The 11,734-nt window shown below is 41.4% G+C and overlaps 1 protein-coding gene across 1 annotated transcript in view; it reads right to left on the bottom strand.

Moving 5' to 3' along the window:
* Positions 1-5,236, bottom strand: part of DSG2 (desmoglein 2) — a 34,289-nt gene extending 29,053 nt beyond the window's left edge. The window contains exons 1-3 of the mRNA XM_010828994.1: positions 5,180-5,236; positions 4,518-4,553; positions 1,077-1,211 (exon numbers count right to left, since the gene is read on the bottom strand). Coding sequence (XP_010827296.1) covers positions 1,077-1,211; positions 4,518-4,553; positions 5,180-5,236 — 228 coding nt within the window. The remainder of the gene's footprint in view (positions 1-1,076; positions 1,212-4,517; positions 4,554-5,179) is intronic.
* Positions 5,237-11,734: the final 6,498 nt, after the last annotated feature.

Here is an 11,734-nt window from a genome sequence, read left to right as displayed (position 1 = left end):
TGTCTGACTCCTAGTGAACCCATGGACTGCAGCCCACCAGGCTCCCCCGTCCCTGGGATTCTCCAGGCAAGAACACTGGAGTGGGTTGCCATTTATCCTAACCAAACCTTTGATTTACCCATCTCTGGGTACTCCCACGTGTTTCATTCGGGACAGACAAGTTTCTAGGGGCTTCCCAGGTGGCTCAACGGGTAAAGAATCTGCCTGTCATGTAGGACACACAAGAGATGTGGTTCAGTCTCTGGGTCTGGAAAAATCCCCTGGAGGAGGGCATGGCAACCCACTCCAGTATTCTTGCCTGGAGAATCCCATGAACAGAGAAGCCTGGCAGGCTACAGTCCACAGGGCAGCAGAGTCAGACAGGATTGAAGTGACTGAGCACAGAGCACATACAGACACATTACTAAGCTTGTTTTTTCTCTTGTTAATTATTTTTTGTCAGTCCAATTTACAGGGTTCCTGCCAGAGAACCTAGGTAGGTGCTAGGGAAAACAGATGATAAGAGCTCCTTTTAAGCGCTGTTGGATTCAACTTAGTGCCTGAGTCCACTCTTAGTTGAATCAAACAGTGAAAGTCACTCAATCATGTCCAACTCTTTGAGATCCCCTGGACTTCTCCATGGACTTCTCCAGGCCAGAATACTGGAGTGGGTAGCTGTTCCCTTCTCCAGGGGATCTTTCCAACCCAGGGATCAAACCCAGGTCTCCCTCACTGCAGGCAGATTCTTTTCGAGCTGAGCCACCAGGGAAGCCCGAGAATACTGGAGAAGTACCCTATCCCTTCCGTAGCAGATTTTCCCATCCCAGGAATCGAACCAGGGTCTCCTGCATTGCAGGCGCATTCTTTACCAGCTGAGCTACCAGGGAAGCCCAGTTCAATCAAAGCCCTCCATTAAATACATGTTCACCACTAATGCTGCATCTTCTAGAATAGGAAAGTGGATCTTCAAGGTGACATCCAGAATATTAAAAAGTTCAGTCAGTACATCATGTAACATTCCTAAAATTTTACAGTGAACATGGATGATCTCAGACCACATTTCGTGCATGTACTTCCTTTTCCTCTTTAGACAGTACCTTGGCAATCGGATTCTTCCTGGACAGGTCCTCTCCCTCCCGGAGGGCCACAGGGGCGGTGATCCAAGCACGCTTTTGTCTCACTGGGTGAATGTGTTTAGGAAGCAACTTGCTTTCATTTCTTGAATGTAAGGCCTAAAGCAATAAAATGTTGCCAAAAAATTAGTAAAACATTAGTATGGAATCATAAAATGTACTAGAAGTTGAAAGAAACCTGTGCCAATTCCAAGGTATAAATTATTTCATACTTTTTGATATGGCCTTAATATAGGCTTTGGACTTGCCAGGTGGCGCTAGTGGTAAAGAAGCCACCTGCCAATGTAGGAGACATAAGAGAAAAACAGGTTCAGTCTCTGGGTCAGGAACATCCCCTGGAGGAGGGCACGGCAACCCACTCCAGTATTCTTACTTGGAGAATCCCATGGACAGGGGAGTCTGGTGGGCTACAGTCCACACGGTTACAAAGAGCTGGACATGACTAAAGCGACTTGGCACGCACGCACAGGTTTCATTTTCAAAGAGAAAATATATACTCTGGAACAAATACTATCTACCTGAAGAGCTTGTTTCCAAACCAGTAAAGCAGTTTTGTTTTGTTGGTTTTTTATCAGCAAGGAAAGATCTCCCAGAGGGAAGACTTAAAAAGGCTAGAATAATTTAGTGACCTTACAAATGGGCAAATTACAATTAACACGGCAAGTCAAGAAATGTTTCTCACTGAAAATGAAGTCTTATTTTTCTGTGGTGGCTTATAATTTAAAAATGAATCACTAACGCTTTAAGACAAAATTATCAGTAACCTGTTGATATCACCTTAACTAAAACTAGTGAAAGTGTCAGTTAATGAATTTATTGTTTTAAGAATGAAGTTAAAGGATTAAATGGCCCATCTCTGGTTTATCAAAAACTAGGCAGAAAACTAATCCATAAGTTTTCAGTTGGGCTTTAATAGATGAATATATATTTTATCCAAGGAAAATTTTAATGCAGTATTAAAATGAAATGACCTAGTATTTTAAGGTCAGAGATGATTTTTATACTAAGTTTACCATTTTACTCATTTTATTGCTCTATATAACTTGCATTTTACTTCAAAATATTTACACTGGTTAGCACTAGGTCACTGATTTTTTTCCTTTGTTTTGAGTGGAAAAATTCTTCTATAATTAAAAAAATTAATTATGTATCAAAACATTAAAACAATATTAAAGTTTATAATGTAAAAATGTAAAACAGCCTCCCAGTTTTCCAGTCACGTTTTAGAAAATGCATTAACAACCTTTTTTTCCCCCATAAAAATGGAATTATACTAGGATAGCCAAAAAGTTTGTTCAGGTTTTTTTCTGCAATAGCTTATGGAAAACCTGAAACAAACCTCATGGCCAACCCAATACTATACATCACATTCTGTCCCTTGATTTTTCATTCAGTACCTCATCATGGACGTTCCTCCATGTACCGTGAGTTGTTTTACTTTTACCATTCTCTTACTGATGGATATTTAGATTGTCAAAAATGCTGCATCTCCCCTGGGGAGAGGTTCCTGTGAACATGGTTGAGTGGGAATGGCTGAGTCTGAGGTGATAGGATAGAGCTGGTGTTGTTTAGTTGCTAAGTCATGTCTGACTCTTTGCAACCCCATAGACTGTAGCCCACCCCATAGACTGTAGCCCATCACACAGACTGTCGAGTTGGTGATGGACAGGGAAGCCTAGTGTACTTCAGTCCATGGGGTCACAAAAAGTCGGACACAACTAAGCGACTGAACTGAGACTGTAGCCCACCAGGCTCCTCTGTCCATGGGATTTCCCAGGCAAGAATACTGGAGTGGGTAGTCATTTCTTTCTCCAAGGGATCTTCCTGACCCAGGGATTAAACCCACATTTCCTGCTTCCTGGCAGGAAATGATCCACCTGGGAATTTACCTGAAATTTACCTGAATCCACCTGAAATTTATAACTGATCTACCTGGGAAGCCCCAGGCATAGAGTAGGATAACCAAAAGCTAGCTCAGAAGTCCCATTAGGAGACTGTTAATAGAGAGGGAACTTAGTGGGCTTTGGGAGACCACAGTAAGTAAATAATCACTCAAGCAAGTAATGGAAAAATCCCAAAACAATGTGGACTTACTTAATTCATAAAGCTGAACAAGTTGCTTAGCATCGAAGCTAGATGGGTTTGCTTAACAACAAAACCATGTAACAGAAGCAAGAGACATGTCCCAAAATAAACAAAAAAAAGCAATAGTGGAAAATAAGGCCCCAAACCTGCCCAGTGACAACAACAAGTTAATGACCCTTAAAACATACTCTCTGCAAATACAAAAAACAATAATTTACAGGAAGGTGACATTTCAAAGTGAAAGACCCTCACTGTACTGAGACCTAATATAATTTTTCCAAAGTGCCATGAGGGATGGACCATATAGGGTCAATAACTCCCCCACCCAACACATAGGAGTTAATGACATAAGACTCAAAAGAATGAAAAACAAGGTGATCTTCTTTCCATCCCCTTTCTTCCTTTTATTTATAAAAATGCATTACTTCATGGGAAATAGATGGGGAAACAGTGGACACAGTGTCAGACTTTATTTTTTGGGCTCCAAAATCACTACAGATGGTGACTGCAGCCATGAAATTAAGACGCTTACTCCTTGGAAGAAAAGTTATGACCAATCTAGATAGCATATTGAAAGGCAGAGACACTACTTTGCCAACAAAGGTTCGTCTAGTCAAGGCTATGGTTTTTCCTGTGGTCATGTATGGATGTGAGAGTTGGACTGTGAAGAAGGCTGAGCACCGAAGAATTGATGCTTTTGAATTGTGGTGTTGGAGAAGACTGTTGAGAGTCCCTTGGACTGCAAGGAGATCCAACCAGTCCATTCTGAAGATCAGCCCTGGGATTTCTTTGGAAGGAATGATGCTAAAGCTGAAACTCCAGTACTTTGGCCACCTCATGTGAAGAGTTGACTCATTGGAAAAGCCTCTGATGCTGGGAGGGATTGGGGGCAGGAGGAGAAGGGGACGACAGAGGATGAGATGGCTGGATGGCATCACTGACTCGATGGACGTGAGTCTGAGTGAACTCCGGGAGTTGGTGATGGACAGGGAGGCCTGGCGTGCTGCGATTCATGGGGTCGCAAAGAGTCGGACACGACTGAGTGACTGAACTGAACTGAACCCACTAATATTCGGGGCAGCACAACCCTTGACCACCTGCCTGGAAGCCTCACAATCATCCTATTCTAGTAAATCTCTTATCTATCACTACGCCTCTCGCTGAATTCTTTCCTGTGCTGAGACATAAAGGCCCGCGGCTCCTCGGCACCCCCTCAAAACGCCACCTAGCGGTTTCAGTGGGAGTCTGTGCTTTCAGTCTGGTAAAGACGCACTGTCTTCTGTAAAATTCAAGATAGGAATAATCCCCTTTGTTTCTTACCTCAAAACGGAGTCCATCTCCAAAGTCAAAGCAGATCTAGAAAATAAAAATTATTTGTTGTTTAATACAACGTATCAGTCAACTCAGCTTAAATATTTCTCTAATGAATAACCTACCACCTAGGATATTATAGACATTAAGAAGGATGTGTGTGTTTAACCACCACTCTCCTCCTTTGTCAAAAGGAAACACATTTTAATTCTCCTGTTTGTTCCCCACCATGACCAGAGCCAGAGAGCAGAACCCAAATCCAGCTTCTTTTAGATGCATACTGCCTCCCCCAGGAAACTCGGAACACAGCTACCATCGGAAAAACAAAGACAGAAACTCTCATCTTGAAATCCTAGCCACTCCCCGATCCTTCTCTCCTTAGCTGGTGGTTTTCACCTCGTGTTCTCGGGGACCCGATCCTTCTCTCCTTAGCTGGTGGTTTTCACCTCGTGTTCTCGGGGACCCACGTAGCTCTCCTCAAGGTCTTTAGTGTGAGATGCGCCCCCTAGCCCTGCCGCCTACTAACTCCCATCATCCCCTGCAGGTCACACGTGACTGCCCATATTCAGACTTCATTCCTCAACAACCCCTCCAGTCCCACTAGCTGTTTTCTTTGGTTCTTACCAAGCACTGTCACACTTGGGATTTCATCGCTATTCACAACTACGTACATCATTATTCACAACTAAATAGTTACATTTACGCTCAATCTGCACAAAAGCTCCCATCTTGCCTTCTGACCCCTGCTGCATTCTTTATAGTCCATTAATCTCTTGGCTTCACTCTTGGCTTAATGCTTCACGTGACTAGTTGCTGTTGTTTAGTTACTAAGTCATATCTGACTCTCTTTCAACCTCATGGACTGTAGCCCATCAGACTCCTCTGTCCATGGGATTTGCCAGGCAAGAATATTGACTGTGTTGCCATTTCCTTCTCCAAGGGATATTCCCCATCCAGGGATTGAACCCGCATCTCCTGCATTGGCAGGCGGATTCTTTACCGAAGAGTCATCAGGGAAGCTAATTATTTTCAATTAATTCATCTGCCCGGTTGCCACATGAGGTAAGAGGCTTAAGAACACTTCCATCATTGCAGACAATTCTGCTGGACAGTGCTAGCACATGACTGCAGCCATTCCAAAGTTGTTGTCTATGACTCAGGGATTCTCAGTCTCTTGAGCTTCTAATATTCTGGCCTCACTTTTCCCCCAACTCTGGAAGCCTAACTATGATTCTCTTTAATCCTGTATTGGCAACATTGCTGGGGAGGGCCAGAGAGGCTGAAGGGACCCGTCACACATCCATGCTTCCTTCACAATAGTGATGTTTGTTTCCAGGGTATGTTTACGTTTGTTCAGAAGAGTTCTGTTGTGCAGACATCCTGTTTGTGAGCATCTCTTTCATTCTCAAAAGTGTGCTCACTCAGACCATAAATTTTATATAATCGCCTTATCTTTGCTTCTTGTATTGCATCCCTCACACCACATTCCTGAGCCCACTCACTCTCAGGAAATGATCCCACATTTTATTTGATGGATTGTATCTCCGATTCCCCTCTCCTTCCCTTCTTTCCCCAAGGAAGAGCCGTCCTAATGCCTTTTCAAGGTTAACCATCATCTGTGTGCTTTATTTGCAACTTTTCCACTTACTCTCCCACATTTACCTTCTCAAGAACCTTGTTCCTTCCACTAATCTTTTACCTGGATTTGCTACTTCATTTGCTAACCAAATGTGTATTTCCTTCACCAATAATGGCCAAACATATTTATATCTTCACCATCTTAAAAATAATTAAAACTTTTCCTTGTTTCTGCCAACATTTAATCTACTGTTCCATATCCTGATTCCACTATAATTCCAAACTGAAATCTGTATTTATTGCCTTTATGTCCTCACCTGCTATTTATGTATTCTTTGTAATCTGTCTTAAATTTGGATTTTTCTCAGTCTTTCCTGCTTTTTTTCATGTGGCATCTCAGGTCACATGGATCCATGAAGCCTTGATTGGTACATCATGGAAAGCAGGGCTTTCCCTAAAGTTTCTAAGTCTCTTTCGCTTCCATCCTTTTGAAGCGTTTCGCAGGGTCTGATCTACACATTGATCTTTCCTCTTCCTTTCTTTCCTCTGCCTTGTAGTACATGTTCTTGTTTCCACTCTGGCAAAGAGATACTTAAGGATAGTGGGTGTTCAGCCTCTAGTATAAGTTTCTCTTGCGGAGATGAACAACCGTGGCTAATTTTCTGTTTTATAGTCAGAATATTCTCTCTTCCTCATCCTGTTACTAGTTGACCAGCTAGCAATGGCTAGAAATATCTCTAACCAAAGTTGTGCTCCCCGAGTTATGTACTTTCAAAGGTGGTATGATGTAACAAAAAAGGGAAAGCAATGCTGAATGGATTACTCCTTTCTGCATGTTCCTCTGGTGGGTATTTTCGAAGGGAAAGAATAGGGATGAGATTCAGGATTCCTCATTGTCACATCATCAGGGGACATTCTTAAAATGTGATACATTTCTTGTCTAGTCTCCTAACCATTGTTTTCTCTGTACAAACTCTCCTGAGGAGTTGCCCAGGTAATATATTCTCCACTTTTATTCTTCCCTAGAATCTTACTGGGCCTAGCAAAGGTGTGATATTATATGTAACTTTAAGTAAATGTTATTCTGACCAAATATATATTCCAGGATATAAGTAAAGGAGGGCAATTTATAGTTTTCAAGTCAAATGTAAACTCTTTATAAAAGTATTTTCATTTTTTATTTGAGTGTACCTTTTCAAATGTTACTTGTTAAGAAATGTAGAAAACCACATAAGCAGTGCTTAAGTTTTAATCTGTATTTTGTTCACTGGGGTTCTTGTTAAAATGAAGATTTCATTTCAGTATGCCTGAATTTAAGCTTTACCCTTGGCATTTCTAACCAGTTCTCAGATGATGCTGAGGCTGCAGGTTCTTGAACTGCACTTTAAGTAGCAAAAGTTGCAGAGCTGTGATATGCAACATCATTCATTCATTGAGGGATACAGACAACAAAGTTCATCTATTCATTATTATCTCAGTAGTTGATACAAGAAGCTTTGTCACTCTTGATTGCTAATTATCTTGAAAGCAGAGAATCTTTTATTTCATGAATTTACTTACTTTTAACTGCTTAAAACGTTTACATTGCAATTTACTCATCACTCTGTGAATGGAGAACTTTGGATACAGAACTTACAGATATGGAGTAAGATGTGCTATGACTATATATACAAAAGCAGAGTTAACAGGACAATGAACATCTGCATAACCAGTTTCAACAGCTGTCTAGCATACACTTTGTTTTTTTCATTGCCCATTGCTTCTCAAGGGGTTTTATCCCATTTACATTTTACTGTTGTTACATGCTTTTGCCATTGCAACAATTGATTTTTGAGAATTTCCCTGAATTCTTTAATTGAAGTATTAGCTGACATACAATATTGGTTTTCTCACACATTTCAACTGAATTTTTAATTCAGGGGTATTTGTAGATTTACACAAATATTGTAGAGAGAGTGCTGAGCGCCTTTACTCATCTCCCCCTAAAGTTAACATTTTAAATAACTGTGGTACATTTGTCAAAACTAAGAGCTGAAAATTGGTACAGTTAACTAAATTCTATACTTCAGATTTCGGTATTTCCTCCATTAATGCCCCATGTTGCAGGAAGTTTTCATGCTTCCTTAACCTACTCTAGTCTGTGACCATCTATCAGGCGTTCCTTGTTTATGACCTTGACCACTTTGAGGACTTGACTTTGGCCAATTATCCTGCAGAGTATCTTCTTACTTGGATGTATCTGTTATTTTTCTTACATTTAGAACTGGGCGGTGTGTTTTTGTAAAGAATACCACAGAGTGGTGGTGAAGTGCCCTTTTCATCACAGCATATCAGGGGTGCATGACAGCCACGCGACAGTATTTGCTAAGCATCCTTTGCAGGTTTCTCCTCTGTAAAGCTGCAACTCTCCCTTCACGTGCTGTATTCTTTGAAGTGAGTCATTAAGTCGAGCTCACCTCAGAGTGGGGATGCTGAACGGGCACATGCCAGAGGAGAGGGGTTAAGCTCTGCTTCAGAGGGGCAGGGAATCTATGCTTGTTGTTTGGAATTCTTTTGTGAGAAAGATTTATCTCTTTTTCTATCACTTATTTACTAATTCAATCATCTTTATCAGCTTGGACTCATACATATTGATTTTACTCTGTGGATTATAATATAACACCATTTTATTTATTTTGTTGTTCAAACAGTTCCAGCTGTGGCCACTGGAAGATCTTGATGGTTAAATTCTATGTCCCTCTGACATGTCCCCATGCTTTGGTTTTTGAGCTCTTTCTTATTGTCTAGTATTACAAGATATTCCACATTCGTCTTGTATTTTCTCTGTCCCAGCTTTAGAATGAACCATTTCATCAGGAAGCCTTGATTTCTAATACTGAATGGTATTCAGAAGCCAAGAGCTGGGTGTGTAAGTGTAGTACCTTACAATCTTGTTTCCAGTCTCATCACCACTTTTTAGGAGAGGGCATAAAGATAGGGCTTTTCTTCTGAACTTTGTTATTACTAGAGGCTGTTATAATTATTTGGAGTAGCAAAAGTTTCATCTAAACCTAATTACCTCCCAAAGGCCCCACCTTCAAATGCTATCACATTGGAAGTTAGGGCTTCCGCATGTGAATTCGGGTTAGGACACAAACATTGCGTTTATAACAACGGGTAAGAGAATTCAGCCAATGAGATATCAAGGAGCTTCCAGAAGAAGATTCTTCCCTCTGATAAGAAGAAAAACAAATGCACAGTCTCTTTGTACCTGCTTCTGGAGACTGCTGAGCAAGCATGTGACATTTGGAATGGTGAGGGCCACCTGTGACCATGAGCAGAAAGCTTATAAGATAGCAGAGAAGCCAAACTGAAACCATAACATCTTTGAGTTATAGGACTGCTCAAATATGGAACCAGCCCTTATCTCTGGACCATTTCTTATGAGATAATAAGTATTCTTTTTATTTAATCTTTTAGTTGGGTTTTGGTACTTATATCTGAAAGCAGCCTAATAACATTCATTTTGCAGAGTTATTATAAAATTAAAAGAAATAATACATACATGTTCTTATTGCAATGACTGGCACATAGCAGGCACTCAATGAATAGAATTATGATGCTATTTCCTCATTTCTAAGACTTGAATGAATTTTCCTCACCTTACAATTTCAGAAATTTGGATGTACCCATGCCTTTAATTTTCCAAGCTCCCACCATATGTTAAGTTAGAGTGTTTCTTTTCTCTTGGATTCTTACATGTTGGGAAGATGGACACAAATAGGGTGTGATAAGAGCTGTAAGGAAAATTCAAGCAGGTTCAGGGTGGTAGAGAGGAATTTAGGACTTCAGGGAGGCTCTCAGAGGTTGTATCTGCAGAGACTGGAATGGGATGAGACAGCAAGTCAGGCAGAGCCCTGCAAAAGGAATAGCCAGGCCAGGAGTGTGAGAGAGCACCATGGTAAGGCATGGTTGAGGGGGAGGGAGTCAGTGGAAATGGTGTCGCAGTGCTGGTTATATTTCTTATTTGGCTGCTGTTTACATGGTAGGCTCAATTTGTGAAAATCCAGTAATTCACTATGCTTCCGTAAAAACTTACCAAGATAGATTTTGAAGCCCCTGGGGGCTCTGAAGGTAAAGAATCAGCCTGCAAAGCAGGAGACCTGGGGTTTGAGCCCTGGGTGGGGAAGATTCCCTGGAGAAGGAAATTGCAATCCATTCCAGTATTCTTGCCTGAAGAACTCCATGGACAGAGGAGGCTGGTGGGCTACACTCCATGAGGTCACAAAGAGTCAGGCATGACCGAGCGACTAACACTTAAAACTGAGGGTTTCTTGGAATCAACCTAATAGTTCTGCTATTTGTGGTTTAGAACACTGACTGCAGTAGCCTATTTTCACAGACCCTTAATAAAGACGTGACAGACTAAGGTATTCGCTCCACATTCATGGTACAAAAACTCCAAGAGACCTGTACCAACGTTTTGTCAACTGTGGAACTCTCTATGTGACTAAGGAGATGGCTGAGATCTTAACTACTCCTTCCTAAAGGAGATGGTTTGGATGTTTCCTTAGGGCTTGCACCTCACAGCACACACGCTTAAGTTTGAACAGTAGTTCTCAGTTGGGAGAGATTTGGTGCACTCACACTCCCCAAACCCGCCCCCACCTCCCTGTGGTCACCTGGGATATTTGGTAAAGCCTGCAGACATTTTTGCTTATCGAAGCAGAGTTCTGCATTGGGGGGTTGCAGGGGGGGAGCAGAGGAAGTGAGTGCTATTGACAACTATTGGGAAGAAGAGACCAGAGAAGCTGCTCAACATCCTACGATGCACAGGACAGCCCCTCCGCCAACACAGCACTCTCTGGCTCTAAAGGGCAAAGTGCCAAGCTTCAGACACCCTAACTTAGACCACGTGTTTCTAATTCAAAGTTACCACAATAACTAGGGTCAAGAAGGTCATACAAGTTCTGGAGAACCATGAATTGATGGAAATTTCCAAACTGGTGCAGACAATATAAATGGAGTAACTGATACACACTGGCTTCTGTCCCACATTTCTACTCCTTGCCACTTCTCTTTGAATATTTTCAGTTCTGTAAGTCTGAGTGATGGCCTGTGGGGATGGTATGAAAGGATTTCAAGCATTAGAAGGATGTCTGGACAAAGTGGACATTATGGTTTCTCTCAACTATGAAATCTTTAACTTTTTTTTTTTCTCACAAGGAACTTGGTGATTGAAAAATGTCACATATGACATGCCTTCAGCATTTAAGACTGAAGAAGAAAAGTAAGCTTCTAGTTTCTGTAGCCAAACAAATAGTGTTTTTAGATGAACCAGACATATCCTTCAAAAGATTCCCAATTTACTGATTTAGGGGAAAAAATTTTTTTTTCTACTGTTAGAAGAACCTAGGCATCTTGTAAAAACTGGCCTTCTTGGTAACTGGGAAGAAAATAATTGTTTTTTTTTTTTTTGGCAAAGGAATGAGAGAAGGTCAGTTTTACAATCAATCAATGACTCTGTGTTCCTGAGGCCGGTACCTTTAGAAAAGACTTCCTTTTCTGAAGTCACCTTGATGAGCTTAACAAACAGAACCCTGGAGGACTTACAAGTCACTGGATGACAGCTGCTCCTGGCTAATAGGCTACGGGCCTTAAGCAGATGA

Source organism: Bison bison, unplaced genomic scaffold (assembly GCF_000754665.1).
Source record: "Bison bison bison isolate TAMUID 2011002044 unplaced genomic scaffold, Bison_UMD1.0 scf7180017864498, whole genome shotgun sequence".
Taxonomy (NCBI): domain Eukaryota; kingdom Metazoa; phylum Chordata; class Mammalia; order Artiodactyla; family Bovidae; genus Bison; species Bison bison.
The sequence above is the reverse complement of the archived record's forward strand: the minus strand, read 5'-3'. Positions and strand labels throughout refer to the sequence as shown.